Source organism: Stenella coeruleoalba, assembly GCF_951394435.1.
Source record: "Stenella coeruleoalba genome assembly, chromosome: 2".
NCBI lineage: Eukaryota > Metazoa > Chordata > Mammalia > Artiodactyla > Delphinidae > Stenella > Stenella coeruleoalba.
In genome coordinates this window covers 65164728-65191256 of record NC_137147.1, presented here as the reverse complement: position 1 = coordinate 65191256, position 26529 = coordinate 65164728, and the positions used below count along the sequence as shown (strand labels likewise).

Sequence of the window (26529 nt, the reverse complement as noted above, 5' to 3'; positions counted from 1 at the left end):
CCTTTATGGCTGTTAGTATTTGCCTTATGTATTGAGGTGCTCCTATGTTGGGTGCATAAATATTTACAATTGTTATATCTTCTTCTTGGATTGATCCCTTGATCATTATGTAGTGTCCTTCTTTGTCTCTTGTAATAGTCTTTATTTTCAAGTCTATTTTATCTGGTATGAGTATTGCTACTCCAGCTTTCTTTTGATTTCCATTTGCATGGATTATCTTTTTCCAGCCCCTCACTTTCAGTCTCTATGTGTCCCTAGGTCTGAAGTGGGTCTCTTGTAGATAGCATATATATGGGTCTTGTTTTTGTATCCATTCAGCCAGTCTATGTCTTTTGGTGGGAGCGTTTAATCCATTTACATTTAAGGTAATTATCGATATGTATGTTCCTATTCCCATTTTCTTAAATGTTTTAGGTTAGTTATTGTAGGTGTTTTCCTTCTCTTGTGTTTCTTGCCTAGAGAAGTTCCTTTAGCAGTTGTTGTAAAGCTGGTTTGGTGGTGCTGAACTCTCTCAGTTTTTGCTTGTCTGTAAAGGTTTTAATTTCTCCATCAAGTCTGAATGAGATCCTTGCTAGGTAGAGTAATCTTGGTTGTAGGTTTTTCTCCTTCATCACTTTAAATATGTCCTGCCACTCCCTTCTGGCTTGCAGAGTTTCGGCTGAAAGATCAGCTGTTAACCTTATGGGGATTCCCTTGTATGTTATTTGTTGTTTTTCCCTTGCTGCTTTTAATATGTTTTCTTTATATTTAATTTTTGATAGTTTAATTAATATGTGTCATGGCATATTTCTCCTTGGATTTATCCTGTATGGGACTGTCTGTGCTTCCTGGACTTGATTAACTATTTCCTTTCCCATATTAGGGAAGTTTTCAACTATAATCTCTTCAAATATTTTCTCAGTCCCTTTCTTTTTCTCTTCTTCTTCTGAGACCCCTATAATTTGAATGTTGGTGCATTTAATGTTATCCCAGAGGTCTCTGAGACTGTCCTCAGTTCTTTTCATTCTTTTTTCTTTATTCTGCTCTGCAGTAGTTATTTCCACTATTTTATCTTCCAGGTCACTTATCCATTCTTCTTCCTCAGTTATTCTGCTATTGACCCCTTCTAGAGTATTTTTAATTTCATTTATTGTGTTGTTCATCGTTGCTTGTTTCATCTTTAGTTCTTCTAGGTCCTTGTTAAATGTTTCTTGCATTTTCTCTATTTCCAAGATTTTGGATCATCTTTACTATCATTATTCTGAATTCTTTTTTAAGTAGACTGCCTATTTCCTCTTCATTTGTTAGGTCTGGTGTGTTTTTACCTTGCTCCTTCATCTGCTGTGTGTTTTTCTTTCTTCTCATTTTGCTTATCTTACTGTGTTTGGGGTCTCCTTTTCACAGGCTTCAGGTTCGTAGTTCCTATTGTTTTTGGTGTCTGTCCCCAGTGACTAAGGTTGGTTCTGTGGGTTGTGTAGGCTTCCTGGTGGAGGGGACTAGTGCCTGTGTTCTGGTGGATGAGGCTGGATCTTGTCTTTCTGGTGGGCAGGTCCACATCTGGCGGTGTGTTTTGGGGTGTCTGTGGCCTTATTGTGATTTTAGGCAGCCTCTCTGCTAATGGATGGGGCTGTGTTCCTGTCTTGCTAGTTGTTTGGCATAGGGTGTCCAGCACTGTAGCTTGCTGGTCGTTGAGTGAAGCTGGGTCTTGGTGTTGAGATGGAGATCTCTGGGAGATTTTCGCCGTTTTATATTACGTGGAGCTGGGAGGTCTCTTGTGGACCTATGTCCTGAAGTTGGCTCTCCCACCTCAGAGGCACAGCACTGACTCCTGGCTGGAGCACCAAGAGCCTTTCATCCATACGGCTCAGAATAAAAGGGAGAAAAAATAGAAAGAAAGAAAAAAAGAGGATAAAATAAAATAAAGATAAAATAAAGTTATTAAAATAAAAAATAATTATTAAGAAGAAGATTTTTTAAAAGTAAAAAAAAAAACCAGATGGACAGAACCCTAGGGCAAATGGTGAAAGCAAAGCTATACAGACAAAATCTCAGACAGAAGCATATACATACACACTCCCAAAAAGAGGAAAAGGGGAAAAAATAATATATGTTGCTCCCAAAGTCCACCTCCTCAATTTGGGATGATTGGTTGTCTGTTCGGGTATTCCACAGATGCAGGATACATGAAGTTGATTGTGGAGCTTTAATCTGCTGCTCCTGAGGCTGCTGGGAGAGATTTCCCTTTCTCTTCTTTGATTGCACAGCTCCCGGGGCTCAGCTTTGGATTTGGCCCCGCCTCTGCCTGTAGGTCGCTGGAGGGCGTCTGTTCTTCGCTCAAACAGGATGAGCTTAAGGAGCAGCTGATTCAGGACTCTGGCTCACTCAGGCCGTGGCGGGCGGGTGGGGGGGGAGGGGCATGGAGTGCGGGGCAAGCCTGCGGCGGCAGAGGCCGACGTGACGTTGCACCAGCCTCAGGCGCCCCATGCGTTCTCCCAGGGAAGTTATCCCTGGCTCACGGGACCCTGGCAGTGGCGGGCTGCACAGGCTTCCGGGAGGGGAGGTGTGGATAGTGACCTGTACTCGCACACAGGCTTTTTGGTGGCTGCAGCAGCAGCCTTAGCATCTCATGCCCCTCTCGGGGGTCTGCGCAGATAGCCGTGGCACGCGCCGTCTCTGGAGCTCCTTTAAGCAGTGCTCTTAATCCCCTCTCCTTGTGCACCAGGAAACAAAGAGGCAAGAAAAAGTCTCTTGCCTCTTTAGCAGGTCCTGAGTTTTTCCCGGACTCCCTCCCGGCTAGCCGTGGTGCACTAGCCCCCTTCAGGACGTGTTCATGCCACCAACCCCAGTCCTCTCCCTGCGATCCTACGGAAGCCCAAGCCTCAGCTCCCAGCCCCGCCCGCCCCGGCGGGTGAGCAGACAAGCTTCTTGGGCTGGTAAGTGCTGGTCGGCACCAATCCTCTGTGCGGGAATGTCTTTGCTTTGCCCTCCGCACCCTGTGGCTGTGCTCTCCTCCGCGGCTCCGAAGCTTCCCCTCTCCACCACCCGCAGTCTCCGCCCACAAAGGGGCTTCCTAGTGTGTGGAAACCTTTCCTCCTTCACGGCTCCCTCCCACTGGTGCAGGTCCCATCCCTATTCTTTTGTCTCTGTTTTTTCATTTTTCTTTTGCCCTACCCAGGTACCTGGGGAGTTTCTTGCCTTTTGGGAGGTCTGAGGTCTTCTGCCAGCATTCAGTAGGTGTTCTGTAGGAGTTGTTCCACATGTAGATGTATTTCTGATGTATCTGTGGGGAGGAAGGTGATCTCTGCGTCTTACTCTTCTGCCATCTTCCTCCCTTCCCTTTATGGAGGCTCTTACATATAGCTTTGAGATTTACTCCAATGTTCTTATTCAGCATTTGGGGTCCTTGCCTTACTCATGCTAAGCATCCTCTGCTTTCATTAGAATTTCCTAATTAAACACTATTATCTGCATTTACATTTTTATTATGACTTTAGTAAATTAATTAATAACGAATATATTGAAAAGCAAAGCGTTTTCCCTAGAAAATTATTTTTATATTTCCTACAAATATGGTTTTAAATAAAATATCTAAGTTTTTAAATGACTTCTGACTTTCTTTTCTTTCTTCATCTTCAAATATTTCTCATTTATCAGTGAATCACATCTCAGTATAATATCTAGATAAAATGTGTTTTCTCTCCTTTTAAATACTTTTATATTCTCATCTGTTTTTATGGCATGTTACTGCATGTCTCCAGAGGCACACAGCATTTTTATTTTCAAGTAAATTTATATTAGTTACAGTCTCCAGCTGTTTTAGATATAGGATCATTTCCTGTCGGTACTGTTTCCAGGACAATTCTTTTTTTCCCTCACAAAAATGAAAAATGTAATTTAACAAAGACATCCTATAATTGCCTTCATATCTAGCAAGGTATCTAGCAATCTAAATACTTATTTTATTTAAAACATCTGTCTACATAATATCTAGTGATTGTCCAGGGCTAGATCATCCTTGGGAAAAGCAGCTGCTGCCATTTTTATTTAATTTATAAGGCACCACCAAAAATGTCTCCTTAATATTGAATCTTCTGCCACTATGTCATATGCGAGATTTTTTAAAAAAATGAGAATAGCTTACCTTTTTGGTGTTTGCAGTTAGTCTTTTACAAATTAGGAAAGACTATTCTTTTAAAAATCACTATGGAAACATTGTGCAAGAATAGTAAGCTTTTGTTACATATATCAAGGTATCATAATAAAAATGGTGACATGCTACTCTACTCATATAACTAGACTTACATTGGAATCACATTTTATTTATTACTTATTTATTTTTAAGATTTTTTTGATGTGGACCATTTTTAAAGTCTTTATTGAATTTGTTACAGTATTACTTCTGTTTTGGTTTTTCGGCCACGAGGCATGTGGGATCTTAGCTCCCCAACCAGGGATCGAACCCGCACCCCTTGCTTTGGAAGGCGAAGTCTTAACCACTGGACCGCCACGGAAGTCTCTGGAATCACATTTTAATTGTCATTTTTTTTAGACTTATTTGTCTGTAGTGCAATTTCTTTTTATTTATAATGAAAATGTAAAGTCTTTTTTATTCTGAAATCGGTCTGCTGATTAGAGTGATTAGTCAATGTGTTCTTGTTATTTTTCAGAAAATGCACGAGAAAGATGACAGCTTCTATAAAAGCTCTTTGTCTTGGGGGTGATACTGAATATTATTTGTAGAGGAACCAATTGGAAACTCTATTTATTGTGCAAGATCCTTGGAGCCTAAGATAAAGTGTTTAACTTTTAATAGATTGTATCAATTGAGGCTCAACAAATGCCAAAACCAACAGACACCCAGGCTCACAATAGTGTGTCTAAATGAGAAAGTTTACCTTTTCCAGGGATGTAATCAAAATATTCCTTTTTGGAACACTAAGAGTATGAAAGGGAAATGATTATGGTTCCCTACTGACATACTGTTATGATTGACAGGAAAAACCAACATGCATGCCACCTGAGACATCTTGTTCAGGAACTTTCTGGAGGGTAGTAAATTGGTGTTGGCACAAACACAAAAAAATAAAATGACTTGATTCAGCACTTTTCAATTCTAAATCCCCAAACACTAAAGAAAGAAGTAAATATTCATCAAATGATCAAAATTTATATTGATTTTTATTCTACATTAGCAGCTCAAAGTCAAGACTCTTGACAGGGTGGATGTCGGTTTGAATGATTCTCTTTGAAATGAGGATACAGGCACTGAGCTGAGTGCTACCGTGCATTCCTGAACCATAGGCCCTGATTATTAGAACCCTAGGAGGCTAAATTTTTAAAAGGACAGTATAAAGGCAGACTTGTTCAGTTCTGTTTTGATAGCTAAATTGTTATTATTAGTATGTAAAGTAATTCTTGTTGTTCCTGCTTCATTCCTTCCTTTCTATCACCATCTAAGGACAACTATTTTATAGAATTTCAAAGGAGCTGGAGTGCACATTGTAGTCATAGAGTTAATAGTAGCATTTGCCAACATAATTGTACTTGGGAAGGAACTGCCAGTCCTGCAGGGCAAGAGAAACTAAGATTGTATCTTCACATTATACATCTTTAATTTTTAGTTTCTGCCAGAAAGTACATAAGGATTTGCTGTAGTGGAATTTGGAAGATGGGAATAAGGATACAGCTGAAGAATATAAACACAGACTTGATGCCTGTGTCATCGTGCAGAGATTTGCTAAGGAAACAGTAATGGAGAAACATCGAAATTCTGATCATCCCCTCCAGTCCACACAGTGTAATCACACTCCCTTCCCACCCTAGCTCATGACATAGGATGCTGAATTTTTAATCGCTTTAACTACTTCCATTGCAAAGAGGAGGAGGGTGGTGGTGGATAAGGCTACCCACAAATGCGATTGTGTGATATATTTGTTCTTTATATTTGTTAGGTGGAGGCATTATTGTCGTTGTTTTTACTAAACATCTCATCTATCATTAACATGGAGGAAGGAAACATTTTTCTTTACACACAAATGCAGAAGAAATAATGAAAATAGCATTCATGTTAATTTTTCTGCTTTGTTTAAATGCTTACCATTTAACAAATATCATTAAGGGCATAGCTTTAAAATTGAATTTCTTAAACATTACAGTGAATGGTTTTAATGGTTTGCAAATAGCACCAAGTCAATAGAAATAAAGATGACATTTTAAAGATATAATATTTTTTACTTAAATCAGTTATCTTTTGCAGTTGTCCTGAGTTAATTATCCATGAATATAAATATAAGTAAACCTTGGGAACCTAAGGCTAGTTTTTCTGGGGCTGCCAATATGGTCAGAGAAGTTTTATATCCTAATGTACAGATTAGTATATACAGTAATCTTTGCTAAGTATAATATTGAAATAGCTTTGAGATTCTTGTTAAATTTTTAATGTATATTTAACTTTAAATGGGAAAATATTTATATATTTAAATACTTTTATAACTTTCTTATCCATTGATAAAAAGAATATTCTAATGAACTTACTGTTTCTTTGACAACATTTTCAAAGTGTAATATTGGTCATATCCTTGAATAAATATTTTAGCTCCTATTATGTAACATAATTTTCTGTAATTCTATGTTTAGGTTCCCTAAGGACAGGCACCATGTCTGACCCAGATTTGTATCTTGTACAATGTCTTACATATAAGAGACTCCCAAAATATGTTTGTCAGATGAAGACCTCTAATCAGCTTTACTCCAAAGAGAAACATTGCTCCTTAGTCCTATGACTCCCTGCTCCAACTGTGTAGGAGAAGGAGGCTTTGTTACTCCATTCAGTTGTGCACACAGGGCTGAAGAGAGACTCTCATCCTTTATAATGCCAAATATTCTTTGTACTTAGTTAGAATGTAGCTAATCATGGATGTGTGATAAATGTCTTCAGAGAGTTCATTTCTAGACAAAGGAAATGCACTTTGAATTCAATTCCAAAGATGAGTTATTTCAGGAAACCATGAACCTCCAACAGTGATGGCAAAAGCAACAACGCACAAAATAACTGGGATCTTGGGGGAAGAAAACACTGTAGAGGTGACAACGCTAAATCCTGGAGTGAGTATGAGGAATTCTGCCAAACAAAAGCATGGAGATTTCCAAGTGTAGATTCTAATCAACCCTGAAAGTCCTTGTCAGAGCCTGTGGGGGTCTAGAAACTGAAGGTGTTTCCAGAAGAATGAAGCAAGTTGGGCTAGTTGCGTGAGAAGGATACTATGGGGAGGCGAGAGGGGAGGCATAGTAAATATTTGTCTAAGGAATAAGAGAAAAAGGCATGTGATTAGAGACAGTGCATCAAAGGGTAAAAACAACAACAACAACAACAACAACTAGTAAAAGTAGGAAGATATTCCCAAATGACAAAATGATTGTCGGAAAAAGTACAGTTCCCCTCCATTGTATTGATGGATCTCCATGGTCCTCCTGAATTGGTGTGGATTCTTCCAAAGTGTGACATTGCTAATGTTTCTTCCAAAAGCTCAAATGACTCTTTTTTAATGGGAAATCAGATTTTATTAAGCTAAAACAAGTTCTTACCCAGAAGACTTAAAACTTCATTTTGAAATGGATTGTGCAGCTTACTGCATGATGACAATAGCCGAAATTTTCATTCTATAAGTGTGAGACCATCGTGGTTAGTTTCTAATATAATACGTGAAGTATAGGATCACTCTATTAGCTGAATAAAATATTACCAAATGACTCGAAATAAAGAAGCTTTTCTTCTTCCTTTTTTTCCTAGATAAAAGTAAACAAGTTGTATATTACAATAATTTTCTGTCAAAGAAAAAAATAGTCTCCTTTCTAAGAGAAAATGAAGCCAACTATTTTAAAAATCAAGCTGAGGCTACAGCCTTCAAACTATCTGTTTTATTTCTTTGTAGACTTTAAACCATTTTAGATTTTCAAACTCAGTAAGATCTATTCAGCTAATTTGTATAGAGTGCCTATCACATACTGTGTGCTGTGCTGGGTGCTGGAGATGCAGCAATGAATATATGGATAAAAGTCCCTGTCCTCACGTGGCTTTCAGTCCACTGGGGGAAGATGGACAATACAAAATAAGTTACATATTTTAGCTACACATGGTGAATATGTATAAAGGGTGATAAGGATTGCTGGGGGTGGGGGTCGGTTGAAGTATTAAGGAGAAGATCAAATAAGACCTGAATAAGAAGATGACATTTTCAGACAAGACCTGAGGGAGGTTAGGGACCAAGCTAGCTTGCAAACAAGACCAAATGCCCCTAGAGCATGCCCACAAGCCATGCTGGAGCATGTCCGGATAGGTTGAAGACTGAGGACTCAACTGGGGAATTTGGACAACAGCCTAGTTGGAGTGTATTCAAGAGAAAATAGGAGAGGGATTGGACATAGTGAGTATAGATAATACATGTAAAAGTGACTTTGCTGTAATGGAGAACAGAGAAATGGGGCTTTAGCCAGAGGATAGATTGGTATCAACTGATGTCTAGAGATTATTTTTCCTTTTTTCTTTTTTTTAACATGGGAGAAACAGCATCTGGGGCTGGGGTGGTAATGTGCTAATGAGAATAATTATAGTAGAGAGGAAAAACTTGATGAAGGGGAGAAGGGTGGTTTGCTGCTGGGGTGATAATCTTTGTGTAGATAAGAGGGGGTCTAGTGCCTAAGTAGAGGGGATTGGTCTTGGATAGAAATACGGACTGTTTCCACAGAAAAAGGAGAGAAAGCAGAGGATGTGGACCCAGATGCAAGTGGGTGGGTAGATGTGGTGGGAAGCTATGAAGTACAATATGAATGAGCAGGCAGACCTACAATGGCATGAGTTAAGAAAGAGTAAAATTAATTATTTAACATTCTCAGGATACTTAACCCAACAAAGGATGCTGTGACGTGCAGTGATAATGAAATAATTGATATTTCTTAAATAAATCCGTGCTTTTTAGGGCAAGGATAAGGCATATGTCTATATGTGATTATAAAAGTATGTGTTTAATCCTTAAAGACTGTTAGAATAACTGAAACTTACCTCCCCACCACCAAATTTTTCATGGGCTAACTATTTTGTCATTAGACACAATATCAGAGGAAGGTAGATGGTTGAGTAATTATTCAGGCCCTGGAGAAGATCGTTGAATTTGGATCACCACATACCAAGCCAAATTTAAATAAAATATTTTAGAACACTGTCTTGTGTTCTGATTATATTATTATTTTGTAGTCTAAATTTGAAAGAGTATCTGTAGTGATTTAAGCTATAGGTGCATACAAAATAAAAGGGGAAAACATACTAGCAATGATAAGCGGCAAAGCAATTGTATTAAACCTCAGATGAGAAGGCAGTGTTTCTAACTTTATTATGTGTATTAGTCTGCTAGGGTGGCAATAACAAACTACCACAGACTAGGTGGCTTAAACAACAGATTTATTTATTTCTTTCTTACAGTTCTGGAGGCTGGAAGTCCCAGATCAACATGTTGGGAGGTTTGGCAGGTTGGATTTCTGGTGAGGCCTCTCTCCTTGCTTGTAAATGACTGGCTACCTTCTCATTGTGTCCTCACATGGCCTTTTCTCTGTGGGAGCGCTCTGCATCTTCTTATAAGGACACCAGTCCTGTTGGATTAGGGCCACACCCTTGTGATCTATTTAACCTTAATTACCTCTTTAAAGACCCTGTCTCCAAATACAGTCACATTGGGGTTTAAGGCTTCAACATACAAATTGAAAAGTTATGACATTATGTGTCCTGAGTCTATAACATTATGTTAAACGTTTACTAGAGAGATATGAGTTAGTAGAATCTCTTAGGCATTTCCCCTGTTTGGGATGCTGGGCTTCTGGCCTCTTGGAAGCTGTTGATTCCCTTCTCAATGCAATGTTCTCAAAGTACGCCAGGAGGTAGGAGCTTTATGAGCATATTTGGACTCATCCATCAGACACCTATGTTCCCATGACAGAAAAAGGGAGATGGAGGAAGATAATGCCATCACAGAAACAATGTCCTCTTTTGTTGGCAGGTCATTGGATAGGGTTCCGACTCCCTAACCTGACATCCTCCATAGCCTATCCCCTTCTACTTTAGCCTCTTCATCCAAATGCCTCCAAAACTCCAGCCACCATTCTCTGAACATGCCACATCCTTTCATAACTCTGGGCCTCTGAACAAAATGAGGTGCTCTGCCTATAAAGATATTCATCTGCTTCTTTACCTGACAAAGTCATAGCCACGCTCCCAGATCTGGCTCAAATGCCACCTCTGTCAAGCCTTTACTGCCTACTCCTCACCTTCAGGCAATTAGTTCTTTTATTTCCCATCTTCCCCCACAATCATTTCACTTGGCACATTTGTAGGTATCTGTTGGCATGGCTCTTTCCTCCACTACACTGCAGTCCCTTGAGAAAAGGGGCTATGTTTTGTTCTTCTTTGTACCCACAGTCCCTGGTACAGTTCCTGACACATGATAAAGGCTCAGTGAATATATGAGTAATAAATTATTTACTGAGCCCCTATCATGTTCCAGATACTGCCAAGGTGCTGGGAATACAAAATGGCTGAGGAGACAGACAGACGGTGTCCCTGTATGGAGCTTAGAATCTGGAGACAGAGACAGGAAAAGTGTAAGCCAGCAAATGTAAGAATTTTTTTTTTTTTTTTTTGCGGTACGTGGGCCTCTCACTGTTGTGGCCTCTCCCGTTGTGGACGCGCAGGCTCAGCGGCCATGGCTCACGGGCCCAGCCACTCCGCAGCATGTGGGATCTTCCCGGACCAGGGCACGAACCTGTGTCCCCTGCATCAGCAGGCGGACTCTCAACCACTGCGCCACTAGGGAAGCCCCAAATATAAGAATTTTAAGTTGTGATATGTGCTGTGAAGGAAATTAACACTTCCGAGATGGAGAAAGATAGAGTGGATCTACTTTTGATTGGGTGGTCAGGGAAGGCCTCTCTGAGAAGTAACATGTCAGCTGAGAGCTAAAGGATGAGAAGATGTTACCAAGAGAATGTTCCAGAGAAAGGGAACAGTATATGCAGAGGTCCTGAGACAGGAAAGAGCTGTTTAAAGAACTGGGAGAAGGCAAGCATGACGGTGCATAGTGATCAAGAGGGAGACAAGTAGGAAATGAAGTCTGAGACAGGCAGGAACCAAATCTAATGAGCCGTGGAAGAAGTTTGTGTTTTAGATCTGAATGCAGTATGAAACCAACTCAGTTTTATAGAGACCACTCTGGTCCTGTAAGGGAAGAGGTTAGAGGGGCAGGAATGGGTGAGGGGAGATACATATTAGAAGATAATTGCTGTACTACAGGGGAGAGATGATGAAGACTTGGACCAGTCTGGCAGCAATGCAGACTGTGAAGACAGACTGGAGAGACATTTTGAAAGAGGAATCAACAGAATTTAGGGAGTAACTGGCTGTGGAAAATGAAGAAGAGGAGTCATGGAAGACTCTCAAGTTTCTGACCTAAGCAACAGATGGTGCCATTGATTTAACGGGAAAGTCCTAAGAACAAACTTTCGGGGCACACGATAAGGATGAGAATGGAGAGTGTTTTAAACAGTGATGCCTAAAGTAAATTCAGTTAGCAATGTCAGGTGATTGATTGGGTAGGTAGTTATGGCACTCAGAGGAGAGAATAGGAGGCCATTACTACATAGATGGCATGGAAAGCCATGGAAGAGAGTATAAATAAAGAAAAGAGATCCAGAATTAAGCCCTGAAATACCAACGACCAGTGATCCCAGATGTGATTCAAAAAGATCAAGGAAATATCTATAAAATAGACTTGGGGATGGTGGAGAAAGAGGGAGGGAGAGTGTTTGAGAATCCATCGCATTAGGTCAGCTAAGGTGTAATGCAGGCCTAGATTAGAATAAGTGAGAACTGATTCTTTTTCTCTTCTCATCATACACCATCTCCCATGGCAGTCTCATTTCCTGTCCTAATGTCAACCATTGCCTCTGGGTTTATATTTCAGTCTTAATATTTCCACTTGCTTGCTGAACATCTCATTTGGGGAATCACACTAGTACCTCAAACCAAAAGGCTCAATTCCAGCTCATTTGTTCCATTCACCTGTACTGCTGTTTTTATATTCCTACTCCCATTGACGGCACCTACCAGGAAGTGAGAGGTGGATCTGTCACTGAGTCTGTTCCCTCTTGTTCCTTTTTATTTTCCTTAATAGTTTGTTAAATCCCATTGATTACAATCAATCCCATTGATTGACTAGTAGGATCAGTAATATTATTTAATGTCTTAGTTTCCATTTGTAAAATGTAGTCACTTTTAAAAGCATCCACAATTGTAATAGATGCTAAGAAATGAAATTCTTTTAATCAAAGATTCAGTGTTACTATTTTTTTAAGAACTATAGTTTCTTCAAATCTTTTAATTAAAAATTTACCTTTGGGGCTTCCCTGGTGGCGCAGTGGTTGAGAGTCCGCCTGCCGATGCAGGGGACACGGGTTCGTGCCCTGGTCCGGGAAGATCCCACATGCCGCGGAGAGGCTGGGCCCGTGAGCCATGGCCGCTGAGCCTGCGCGTCTGGAGCCTGTGCTCCGCAACGGGAGAGGCCATAACAGCGAGATGCCCGCCTACCGCAAGAGAAAAAAAAAAAAAATTACCTTTGGACTAAGATACAGTATGAGAAAAAGTTAAGACAGTTTGCAGAGAGATTTAGACTGGCAAAGTCATTCAACCTTAGCAGAAGAAGCAACTTTGGTTCTATTTTTATCATCACGTTTAGGAATGAATCAGTGAAAGCAGAGATAGAAATAGAGGTGGATAGAAAAGACCTGGGCCATCTAATTCATCTCCTTGTTAGCACAGGGAAGTTTCCTATGTCAAATGCCTTTGAGATATTGTGCAATAAAAGTCTTAGATTAACAACATTTCAATCACTTTTGTAAGGTGACTAATTATTTTTCAAGTTGCTCTCAGCAACTTGTCTCTCTCTGAGCTCCTTTCCACGTATCCCTGTCATGAGAGGTGTTTCCCTCTGTGCGCAGAAATGGCCTAGGATCTCAAAGGGATGAACTTCAATTATTCTTCTATAGTAGTGATGAGTCTATATTAAGTTGACCTCCCTCTTAATGATGCTTTTTGTGACCAGTGACACACATTTGTGAAATCTTTACCCAGAAAAAGCAGTGGTCTAATTTGCTACCTTAGGGTGGTTAAAAATTAATGGGAACCTGTAGGGATCAGACATGCCCCTTGGCATCTAATGGTGCAGATTCAATATTTTAATGGGGTTACCAATAGAATACTTTGTGTGGGATGTCCTCCTCAGTATCCCTATAGCATTGAGGAGGGGAGGGGTGGGGGGGTAGCATTTGGAAAGATTGTTTTTAAGTTCTTTTTTAAAATTATTATTACTGTTATTTTACTGAAGTAGAGTTGATTTACCATGTTGTGGCAATCTCTGCTGTACAGCAAAGTGACTCAGTTATGCACACACAGACATTCTTTTTTTATATTCTTTTCCATTATGGTTCAGGATACAGTAGGACCTTGTTGTTTATCCATTCTAAATGTAATAGTTTGCATCTACTAACCCCAAATTCCCAGTCCATCCCTCTCCCTCCCCCACCCCCCTTGGCAACCACAAGTCTCTTCTCTATGTCTATGAGTCTGTTTCCGTTTTGTAGAGAGGTTCATTGTGCCATATTTTAGTGGTATCACATGGTATTTCTCTTTCTCTTTCTGACTTACTTCACTTAGTATGATAATCTCTAGTTGCATTACATTCTTTGACTATTGTTCAGTATCTCTCAGTTGTCTCATATTTAGTTACTTAAGAATATTGTATGCTCTTTTGAAAGATATATTCTGTTGTTTTTTTCTAATCATTTACTCCCTCTATTCAGTTTCATGTACCTCCCCCCAACTGTTAAAAAATATTCTTAGGTCTGTAGGTATCATTTCTCCAAATTCTATGATATCTGCAAAGCTCTGAGTTGGCACTCTTCTGTGTTGCCATTAATATACTCCATACCTTCTCTTTCACTATCTATTAATAAATATGCCGAATAACACTAAATCTAGTATTTCCTTTGTGCTTTTCCATCAGCCATACCCCTCTTCCCATACTGAATGTACTCCATGTAACATTATTCTTTGTTTATACTGTTTGACATAATTCTTAATCCAGTTGAGTCTATTCTTATTCAAGCCAATTCGTTTGGGCAAGAAGAGTTTACATGAACCAATACATAGATTGCAGTTCTTGAAACTTCAGTTATATGAGTATAGTAATTTTAGCATTTTTAAAGTTCTTCCTCAGTATCTAGAACATTCATAAGTAGCTGCTGTGGAAAGCAACAAAATGCGAACTCTAGAGTGGTTTGAGATCTTACATTTCATAAGCTACCCGTTTCCTTTACAGAGTCCTGATTTGCCCTTTTAAGCAGCTGCTACTTTGCAACACTCTCTCTTTCTTTCCATGGTTGAGTCTGTAAAACCAGAGACCAGGCAAAAGGCCTTGGTTGGCACTGGATGCAAAGAGTAGGAGGTCATGTCTGACTTTGCTTTTCCATTCTGGCAACTGCTTTTCCTGCATGTTATAGAATTCTGACCTGGGTCAAACAGGTCTGACTCAGACCTGTTTTTTTGTAGGAGAATATGTAATTAAATTATAAAGAAGCAGAAGTGTTAAGGCTATTGAGAAATGTTAACGGACGTGTTGGATTTAGTGAAGTGCGCCAAAAGAAAATAAGAGCTCCTTTGGTCCACAGTGCACATAACTCATCATTGCCCTTTCCCCTTCACCATAGGCAAGCATGCCACCGAGAAGACTTCATTCCCCGTCTCATCTGGTGTTCTAGGGAACTCTAAAGCCACAGGGATCACAACAGCTGCAATAAATAAAGCATCTATTCAATGCTATTCCATGCCAAATATTATTCAGCATTCTTTTGGCCTTGGTTTGATAGAAAACAGCATGGTGAACTTACTACCTCTCCCTGTACTACAGTGAGCCCCAAGTATCTATGAAAGATTTAACAATTCAAGCCTGCATGTAAGCAAAATCACTGTTCTCTCTATTTTAACATTATTAAGACAAAATCCAGAGAACCAAAAAAAAAAAAAATGTAATACAGGAAGTCCGTTGTCACTATTGGAAAGGTATTGAATTAATACTAGGCTTTTTTATTCTCCTCGGGGAAGATAATGAGAAGCATTCAAAGTATGTATCCATGCAAATGTATGGATCGGAGGGGGAATCTTTAAAAAAATAAATGTTACATATGTGGCAATACGAGGAAGAATATTATTAAGGAATTTCACAGAATTTTTATGTAAAGTCTCATCATACAGTATTACGATCTCAGGGATATTTTGTGATATTTACTGAGTCTTCTGAGAATTCATTTATTCAGGTCATATTTTAAGGAGGAACTTATAAGATTCAAATCTAAAATATAATTCTGTAATATGCCCAGCTGATCCCATTAAATCCAACCTGAAAAGGAGCCGGATAATGATGTGAACAATGCCCATTCTTTGAGTTGTTACACCTCACTTGAAATGCATTCCTTCTGGATTAAAACAGCAATTCCTCTTTTTTTCTCTCTCCAGGCTGAGGTTCAACTATGCTACCTGGAAGCACAAAGAGATGCTGTTGAGCAGATGTCCCTCAAGCTGTACAGCGAGCAGTATACCAGCAGCAGCAAGAGGAAAGAAGAGTTTGCTGATATGTCAAAAGTTCATTCAGTAGGAGGCAATGGGTAGGGAACTATTCTTTTTGTTGTTTTATTCTCACTAATCTCTACTTTTTCAATGATGTTCCACTGGTAGGTGTTAGGCAGGCATTTCGTCCCTAGATAACAAGAGAAGCGCGATAGACGAGGCATTTATGTTCTTTTCCATTCACTTCAGAATTGAAGACTGTGGATTTTTTCAGTGTGTCATCTCACCCAGAACTTCCTAACTTTGTTATTATTGTTTTCAAAACAGCCTTGTGATTTTATGAGTGATTCTGTCACTACACTATGCCTGTAACTCTTTTCAGTATATTTCCCCCCCTTTAAACTTCACCGTTTATTTTAAAGTCTATAGAAGCAACTTTTAAATACCAGAACCTCACTGTAAACTTGGTAGAACATAATTTTTATGAAAAATATAGATATTTAATAATTGTTTAGGGGCTATGAGCTAACCTGTTTGTCACATAAAGTCAACTGGAATAATGGACTAGCGCTTATTGTCTATGGTATGTGAAAAGACCCAGCAACTTCAGTGACCCACCAACAATTTCATTCAGCCTGAGACTAATGGACTAATGGCTGTCTTTATATTGTACTAACTACCCATGCTATTGAATAGTTAAGTCATGCATTCAAATATTTCCAAATTACTTTAAAGTTATGCGAACACTGTGTGTGTATATATAAATATGTATGTATATATAATACATGTATAGAATTTTTTAAAAACATATATTAGAAAAATTTTTTTCTGGCTCAATTTGAATATTTAGTAGGTGATTATTAAAGAGTAAAAGAGTGTAATGAAATTTAATTATTTCATAGTTTTAATGACTTGATAATAATTATACTCATAAAAATGGAAACACTGACCTATTTCGCTCTTATACTTGAGCCAGACAACACGGTAGAGAAACTGTTCCCCCAAGTTCTATTAGATGTTAATAGCACAGTATAAATCTATGGGGTGCAACTCTAGCCAAAATATTCCTTGAAAAGGCAGGAGGAAAGAAGTAAGTGCTTATGGTTCTGACGTGACTTAAAATTCAAATTTGGGGGATAAATTAAGAACACAAGTTACAAATCCTGTCTTGTGATATAACCCAAGGTCTAAGAATGCAAGAAAAGAATCAGAGTCATAATTCTTTTTTAGGAAATGGGAAAGGACTTTTCAAATTTTAAAATTTACCTATCCATGTAATTTGTTGCTCTATTAAGATATTTGTTATACATAGACATGTTATACATATATTTGATTCATCTTATACGATTCAGAAGACATTTATTCGCAAGAGGACAAGCATAGCAGCAAATAAGAAAGAAAAGGTTAAATCTTGGAGCATGAACAATACGCTGTTTTGAGGCCTTAACGTGCTTTAATTTTTCTAAATGCCTAAATAGTCTCTGGTGTACCCACAACCACAAACTTTAGGTCACATTTTCGTGTTTTCTAAAAGTGCTGGGGGTTGAGCGGGCACCATGTGCTTCTGACCTTGGATTCCAAGGGCCCAACCTGAGTACTTACTCTGGGCTCCACAAATCATAAATCTGCCCTGGGAATTGCTTAGTTAACAACAAGCATTGTTCTGTAAAGTGGGAGTACGTGAACTTGCCTGATATCCTTTGTTTATGCTCCTTAGGGTGCTGAAGGCTGTGCATTGTGCAGAAATTTAACAGTATGCTAAAGAAAAGGCAGCTATTTAATACTAAGGACAAAAAGCATATACTCCTTTCTATTTTCTGTTTACATACAGAAAACCATTGTTTGAGAAATGTATGTGGGTGAGGTTATCTGGGGTGTCCTGCCCCTAAGACTCTTTGCTCCCACAGTTGAATCCTTAATTCTGAAGCCTTAAGAACACAGCCTTGTAAAATTATCTGCTCCGATGATACATAAACTTCATTAACCGTTCATTTTGTTACATAGAATGAGCATTGTTTCCGATAAGCAATTGTGGGAATAGTGTGGGATTTCTAGGGTCTTCATTCCATATGCAGATAGATATCCAATCTACTAAAGAGAACATTAAGTTAGTGATACAATTTGTATATTTTCATTTCCTCCCCGTGCCTACATGCATGCGAAGAAGAGTATGTAGTTGAAAAATGTATAAGGTTACTCCAGGGAAGACTCAGCTGCTAGACTGAATGGAGATCTTAAATTTCTAAGAATTTTGCATAACCAAAGAATTGTTTAGAAATGAGTTTATAACCTTTCTGGCTTGACGAAAAGGTGTGCATCAAGGTGATTTAACACAGCTTATATACAACTGTGAAATGTGTGTTTAGCAGTCATGAATATGTGCAGTGGGAAGATTTCCCCAAAAGTATGTGAACCTGTGTGAGCTGTAGTAACGGAGTGTGCCCCTCTGTGGCACTGGCTCCTGCATCACAAAGTGGGAAACCATGGCTTCCTGTAGGGACATACAATGCTTGAATCACTGGTGATTCTCAGTGGGAGCAGGTTGGTACTTTTGATTCCGGCTGATTTAAATGAAAGCTTATAGATTGTTTTGTGTCTTTCATCCAGTAAATATCCACTGAAGGCCTACTAAGTGCATGGCATGATGTTCTGAGCAGAGTTTGTCAAGAACACTTATAATTTGTGTACTTTGTAAAGTATAACCATCTCTTTTTGTAACACCTCTTTCTATCAAGGAGTTATCTGATTTCATTTTTTTAATGAATTTCAAAATCTTGTTTAATTCATTAAGTAGCATCCATATCAAGATTTAGTGTAGATTAAAAACCAGGTCTTTTGTTCAGCTTATAAATGATAGAACTGAGAGGCAGAAAGGCGGGGTGACTGGCTTGTCCAGGACCTCAACTCAGAGTCCTGGGTCACGATGCAGTGGACAACCCATAAAGTTACACTTTGCCCTCTCTCTGAGAATTTCATTCAGACCCTTGATAAACATTTTTCCCCCTAAAACACATGTTATGCATATTCCATACTGTATAAAATTTAAATTATGGTATCTTCCTACTATGGAAAAATGGAAGAGTCCTAAGGCAATTTCATTAAAGCCACAAGGAATTTTGGGCAAAAACATTGCAAAGCAGGTGGTAAGTGAAAACAGAATTGACTTCATTCATTAATTTGATGAATATTATTAAATACCTCCTATATGAAGTGCAGAGATGAAATGGTCCCTGCCCTTGAGGGACTCACAGTTTGGTAGGAGGAGCCAGATCTGTAAACAACATGTAGTAAAGGATCACAAGTGCTGAGTTAGAAATCTGCTTGGAGTCAGGATCAGGGCTTATGGAAGGTGAAGCTCAATGCTGACTGCAGTAGGGGGAGTTGGAGCAGGTCAGGAAAGACAGCAGAAAGAGAGGACTCTGGAGATGATTTTCGAAAGAAGCCTAGGTCAGGGGAAGAGTTTTCCAATTTAATCTGAACAAACATTTATTGAGCGCTTACAAAGACAGACCGTAGTCCCTACCTTCATGAAACAGTCTAGCAAGAGAGTGCAGCATTAAGCCCGTATTTGCCTGTGCAATGAGGAAGAAGGGGAAGCAGAGGGTGCCAGGGAAGCTCAGAGCAAACAGTGTAGACTCCATGAGGCAGGGTTGTGCCTGTCATGTTCACCACACTCAGCCCTGCACCCTGGAATGTGCTAGGTGCTCGGCGAATGCATTGATGCATAAATGAATAACTAAAACGGATCTGGGGGTCTGAGAGAGGGAGCAAAGGTCTGGAATCATTAGACTACCTGCTGTTCCATATGACTGGAGAGGAGGGTAGAAAGTTGGAGGGGGGTGGTGAAAAATAAGGCTTAGGAAGAAAGTGAAGTCCAGATCCTAGAGTTAATCACTGAGTTCATGGTTCTTAACCAGGATAGTGCATCAGGATTACCTATGCAGCTTTTAAGCCAAAAAATGCCTGCCCGTCTCGCCTCCCTAAAAATTCTGACTCAGTAGGCAGGAGTGGCCCAAGATGTATTTGATGCCCACTTCCATTGAGAACCATTGCTTTAGTGGTTTTCAAAGTCTGGACCAACAGCATTAGTGTCTCCTGGGAATTTGTTAGACATGCAGATTCTGGATCCCACTCCACAGGTACTAACTTGGAAAGTCTGGGGGCGGAGACCAGTAATGGAAAAAGTGGAGACAGGATTGGAGGCTAAAGCCAGAAGGAGTCGATTAACCTTGGCTGAGGGGAATGAGGGAGAAAAAGGAACCGCTCTGACGCTCCAGTTGCTGGCTCAAGGGGGAGAAGGAAACTAGGAGGATTTGGATTCAAATGATTTTCGTGTCATTCAACACTTAGTAACTCTTGAGCAACTAGGAAGTGCAGACTCTACTAGGCACTGGGGATGTAGAGACAGTGGGACCCAAAGGGTGGCAGGAGCATGTCAGTCAGGAACGCCTGCTAGGAGAAGTGTCCATGGAGGATGGCCCGGGTCCGAAGTGACAGCCAGAGTGTCTCCCACAAAGGAGACAGTGTGTACACACAGCTGGAACCAGCCAAGGATCCCAGCAAGACTAGACTGGCAATTTTCAAACAGTATTCTGTCAGCAGTCGGGAGAATACATTGCCATGGGCAATACTAGACAGCGATCGGTTAAGAGGCTATTCCAGTTATCCACGTGAGAAATAGTTAGAGCCTGAGCTAATAAGACAGCAGGAATGGAAACTGAAAGAAGGATGTTGAAGACAGGCCCTGGTCACTGAGTGGATGGGGGGCATTTAAGACAGCTCCTCCCCTGAAAGGGAGGAGCAGGGGGGCGGGGAGAAACTGAGTGTTTGGGACATAGTTCTTTTTATGATCTGCGTAACATCTAAGTAGAAATGCCCAGGAAGCAGGTCTGGAGCTCAGGAGTGTCTTGGGCTCCTCAACCATCAACAAGGACAGTATGGTAACTATGAGGTGGTAGAGGCTAAGAGAGCTAGGCGCTTACCTTGTGGTAGTCTATCCCATAAAATCTACCCCAGGTAGACATAACAGTATCTCTAAGAACGCTCGTTTTAAAAGGTATGGCTAATAGGAATGTTTTTCTTTCAGTTAGACTCTTTCAGGCTCTATTATAGAAGTCTTCTAAAATAAAAACTACACCATTAAAAATTCCATGTGATATCTTGATTAGCAGGAATTGAGGACTACAGTTGACTATTATTTTCTGTCTTAAAGCTGCAGGCAACATGTCATGATCCTAGATATTAGAATGCATTAGGTCTGCTCTGATTGCTTCCAAACGCACAATAACATTTATTTTTAGGGACGGTCATACAGTCACTCTAGTCTAATTTCTTAAAGGAGGAGAGAGAGCATACATGATTAAAAATTAAAGATTTGGATTCAAGTTGGCACTCTGCTACTTTTTAGCTGTGTGACCTTGATTGAGACACTTAACCTCCTCAGTATGCTATATCTCAGTCTGTAAAATAGTAATATTTTATTATTCCTATTATTATTTTATTATTCCTATTATTAAGTAGACTGATTATTATCCCAGTCTACTTCCCATGCTTTTTGCAGCATAGAACTACAATAATCAATAAGAAAATGTCTAAAATACCTGGAATGTAATAGATATGTGAAAAATTAGTTAATGAAATATGCATCAGAGCAACTACTATGTTGCGAGGAGTTGTATGAGGTGCTAGGAATGGAAAAAATACATATGACTTGATCTCTACTGTCTAGTGAGGGAGAAAGACAGAGACACTCAGATACAACCTTATGAAATGATGGTCAAAATTCCAGATAGACGGTATTATGGGGATACTTAGGAGGCTTGCCTAATCCAGCCTGGCTAGAAGGGGTCAGGGAGGTTTATGGGAGGAGGGAACATCTGAGCTGTCTTAAAAGATGCATAGATACTAGCCATTAGGAAAAGGTCAGGTAGAATGAGGGTGAGGATTTCAGGTGTGTATGTAGGGGTGTGTGTGTGTGTGTGTGCGCGCGTGTGTGTGAGCGTGCACGCACGCATGTATTAAGGGTTACCATAAATAATAATTTGAAGCAGAAGGGCATGGAGATGTTTCCTGACTCTGCTTCCTGGGATCAGGAGGGAATCCCAAGGGAGCTCTTAGAGACTTCTGTTTTTGTGGTAAATTTCTAGAAGATACCTCAGTCTCAGTCATATGCCAGGCTTCCTCTGGTTGTAGGGGAATTTGGGCAATGTCTACAGATGGATATGTAGTTAAGGTTTATGCTCTGTGTGTAAGAATACAGGAGTATTCACCCTGTAAGGTTTTAGCGTAAATTTTACTTCCAAATACAAACAGTATATATAGGTTATTTCCAAGCACAACAGGCTGAACTCAGTGAACTTTAATTAGACAAAAGGCTAAACGTTCAGCAGGAAAGATGAGTCCATTTTCCTTTAGGAAGAGAAGTATCCCTGGATCAGTGTGAAAACATACACAGATATATATATATACACCATATATAAAAAACACTCCCAAAGAGGAATGATACTGACAGATGAAAACAAATATATCACTATTTAAAACATTGCTTGATTAAAGATCAAATTTGACTCTAAATTAATTAAGCAATAAGATACACTGAATGACTGTAACTACCTGAGAAGCGATATAATCACCCCTGGATTTCACTGCAGCAGGGTGATCTTTCTAGTTTTCTGTTGAGCAAAAGGCCAAAAATATCTCTGTGCAGTGGGATGAACATTCATGCTCACTCATATTCCCTCTCTCTCGCTCTCTCTCTCTCTCTCTCTCTCTCTCTCTCTCACATGCACACACAAAGACACACACACACAAAATGACAATTTGGAATTTCTGCTCAATGGGTGTTTTTGGAACATTGCTACATAAAATGTTTTCTTTTTGGTACACACCAGCCATAAAATGAAGTACTATCTCTTACGTGTGCCAATGTTGAGAACACCTTTGCAGATATATCACTAGACAGCCCCAAGAGACCTTATTTCCACCCTGCATTTCTATTTTCTTCCCCTGATTCTTCCCCTGTCTTAAACTAGTGAACAGCTGCTCAGTGTTCAGTTCCGGTTCTTTTTGCACCTTCTTTTGTGCTGTGGTGTTATTGAACAGTAAGATCTCAACACAGCCTGTAGTCAAAGGAGCCAAAAGTGCCTGACTACCTTCTGAAAAACTGACATTCTAGGCACTATGTGATTATTAAAATAGGTCTTTCTGGGCTGAAAAAAAAAATCTCACCAGTATAAATGTATTCATTTGGGATCATGATATTATATCCTTCTAATGTGCAAATACCTTAAACTAATTTTAGACCTAGACAGTCTTCCACTTCAGTAATCTAATGCCATCCATGCCAGGAGCCAACAAAGGGTAAACCAGAGAGGTAGTGGCATAATTTCTGGGGAAGTATTATTTCAAAGTTAACAAAGTTAGTGGTAAAGTCAACAATTATATATATATATATATCCTTTCCATCTTAATAATGTTCAAACAATTTCTGTACTGCTTTGGAGAGTTTATGGGGTCTGTTGAAGAAGGACAGAGGTATGAGGGAACCTAAGACAAATCTAATCTACCTCATTTTAATGTGCAGAGCTTAATTCTTTTCTTTAAAATTTATTCCTTTATGCATTCCCCCATGTCTTTCACAAAGGATTTAAGTCAACTTACAAAAATATTTACAATAAAATAGAATAAATATTTGACTGAAGTAAGTTAAGCAAAAGTAAGACGTGTAAGAAAACAAACAAATGCATATTCTATGCATGTCCTCAAGAAGGGCAATGATTTGGCTCTAAGCTTTCCACATCCAAAGAAAAGAGTGAAATCTCATCCATCAGAAAATTCATAGTGTCCTAAGATTAAAAATAATATATAAAGCTGCGGAAACAGCTGCTTATGCCATTGAGTCCTGAGAGGAATTTCTGCTGTAGTTCTTCGAGGAGAAGATAGGCATCTGTGATACTACATCCCTATAAGAGAAAACAAATTCCCAAGGCAGTTTTTTGACGTAGGCTGCAGAAGTGATGGCAAAGCACAATTCACTGAGAGCCGTTCTACGAGTAACCAGAACCCTGTAGTCTGAGCATAGCACTCTGTGGCCAGGGTCAGCCTTGATGGAGGAGATAGACAAAGTCATTTTGGGAGAGGTCTCCATATTAAGTCTGCCACCAGGTTTTTGTTAGGGATTGGGTGGCTGAGAGTTATTTCTAGGTTATTTACCTCCTACCCTAACCCTGAGGGTAAATATTCTCTGTTGCTTCTTAAATCTTTGAAAAACAGGGAGGCCTAGGGTGGAGTAGACCTTTTACCAAAGGCTGAGCTGCCCAATGCTCACCAGTGCCAGTAGCAAGTCTGGATCCAGCCCCGTCTAACACACAGACACTGACATAGGAAGGTTTATATCTTTTTTTTTTTTTTTTTTAAACATCATCTCTTGCTTTGTCTTTGGACGTGTAGGTTCTCCCATTTGTGTTAGAATCACTATTGATTCTAAATTCTTCAGAATGTTTTCAAGCTTTTTGGCTAGAACTTAGTCCAGTGTATTATCTGAAAATTTAGAGAAAGATATGACTTCCTGACAGCCTAACAGAATCCTCTAAATACGTCTAGAAATTTACATTAATATTTCTAATTTTATGGCTAATCTGGAGGTTAGAATTTTTTTGCTTTATGGCTTTTATTTTAATAGCAAGTGTTTATGGACAGACTGTCCATGAGACCATGAGAAAGTGGGACCAAGTCATTAACAAATCTGTAGGGTTGATCTTACTTTTCTTAGACATTTTCATATGTACATGGGTATATATGAGAATTGAGAAAATTACTGCTGGAAAGAACTCCATATTCCTTTTTATTTATTAATGGCAAAGGCAGGCTGCTTTTCTCATGAGGAAGTGGCTCATGAATTTTCATTCAAAATTGTAAATTAGTGTCCACACTTTAATATGTTTAGAGTGGAAAGGGATTCTACATGCAACTGTGCATATCAGATATCATGTCTAGAAAGCTAAATTTTATTCTTTAATGATATTATGATTGGGCTAGGTGCCACTCTTGTATCTCCCTTCTGTGCTTATGTGACACAGGGAATAGAGGATGATGGGAAATTCTAATCTATTATTAGTATTTTACTTCAGTAATATTCTTAAACTATTTTTTTTACAAGATTTTGTTACCATTACCTTTAGTGTCATTTTTGAAAACCAGAGGCAAACTTCCTTGAGCAAATAAAGTGAACAGTGAACACTTAGTGAATATTTGGGGAAAGAATCAATATGCTAAAGACGCTAGGAAAATTGGATCATTTAACAGAAGTTCCAACATAGACAAGCTGGTATCTCAGGAACCTATCTTGTGTTTTTGGATGTGTTGGTGTGAAATGAACCATTCAGTTTACAAAAGATGGATTCTTAAATGCTCCAAAATATGTATTACTCAGCCTTAGGTAGAAAAACTTCCAGGGCTTTTTAGTATTATTTTTTCTTCAACCAATAGTTGCTCTATTTTGATGATTTCTTCATTTGGTGTCTGGTTTAATCAAAATTCCTTAGTGGACCAAGCTGGAACCTCATATATTCACACACACCTCCCATTGATTTCACTTGGGTGAAACTTTATCTTTTAAGCAAAGTTTAAGTTGAAATGTTGAGTTAATGATGCTCACTTTAAATACCAAAGGCTGAATGCATTTATGTATTCAAACACTTAGCTGGTCAAACATAACTCCCACCAGGGTTTAGAGGAAGGATCATTTCTTAGACTGTGCCGGCCTCACAAATAATATATTGCTATCCAATCTGCAGAAAAATGATACTGGACAGGCTTGTTAATATTTTATTTCTATGGTGAAAGGCCCTGGAATCTTTTTTTAACCTTAAAAAGACAGAGAAAATGGTGAACAAGATATTGGGAAATACTTTTGGCAATTACCATAGTAGTTAGCCCAAATTTAGAAATAAACTCTAAAGAAAAAATTGCACATTTATTTTTCCATAGTCTTGTCTCTGTCTCTATTAGAATTTCAGACCATGAAATAAACACATAATTCTGTATTTGTCTAACAAAAACTGACTTTGATTTAGAAGGCTTTCTCCTCATACCATGATGAAGCTTTTAAAGCTCCGAAACTGGTTATATCATACCTACAATAGAATGTCCAACTCTTTTGTTGTGAACCCTTCAGGTATGTGGCAACTTAAAGGAAAAATATCCGGAAGAATAGCATTTTGGTCATGTGTTTGATTTATAACACCTTCTTAGAGTATTATACAAGTCTGCCTCGTAACATTTTCATAGAGAGTATAACATATTCATAGAGTACTGAAAAGGTGTGCTTTGAGACCTTTTAACATCTAGGAGATTATATATTTGAGTGAATGAGTTGACATGAACCCAAGCACATCTACAAAGAAAACTTTATAAGGAAAATCCCTCCAAAAGAGTAGTTCCTGTACTTGTAGCCTTTATAAGATTCTGAACTACTTGCCACAATTTCAGTCACCTCTCTCTTCCTTTTAAAAAGAGAGCATTTGTCACCGGGACTTCAAAAAAAAAGTACCTGGTTCTGAATTCAGCTGATTGAATCAGCATATTCTTCAAAGGGATGTAGAACTGTTGACTAGTTCTATGCTACCCCTGATAAATTTACTCATCTATGATCTATTTTGTTTTCCTGTATAGTAGCTGGCATTTTCCCTGGAAAACACCTTTTATAAAATCACTAGTATACAGCACACCTTTGCAGGTAATATAAACATAAGACAGTAAGCTACTTCCTTTACCCAAGGATTTTCCTAAGATAATGAGCACGTTAAATTATAGTCATTTCAGAAGGTTTCAAAAAAACCAACAAAGAAATTCTAGTAATTTATTTCTGATTTGCTACAAAGTTGTGTATT

The 26529-nt window shown here is 39.0% G+C and overlaps 1 protein-coding gene across 7 annotated transcripts in view; it reads left to right on the top strand.

The window, feature by feature from the left end:
* The window catches only part of AKAP6 (A-kinase anchoring protein 6), a 598487-nt gene that overhangs the window by 436772 nt on the left and 135186 nt on the right, over positions 1-26529 (top strand). For all 7 annotated transcript variants that reach the window (XR_013827168.1, XM_079913691.1, XM_079913693.1 and 4 more), the window contains one exon: positions 15590-15738. Coding sequence is in view for 6 of the 7 variants with exons in the window: in XM_079913691.1 (XP_079769817.1) it covers positions 15590-15738 (149 nt within the window). In the remaining variant the exon portion in view is untranslated. The remainder of the gene's footprint in view (positions 1-15589; positions 15739-26529) is intronic.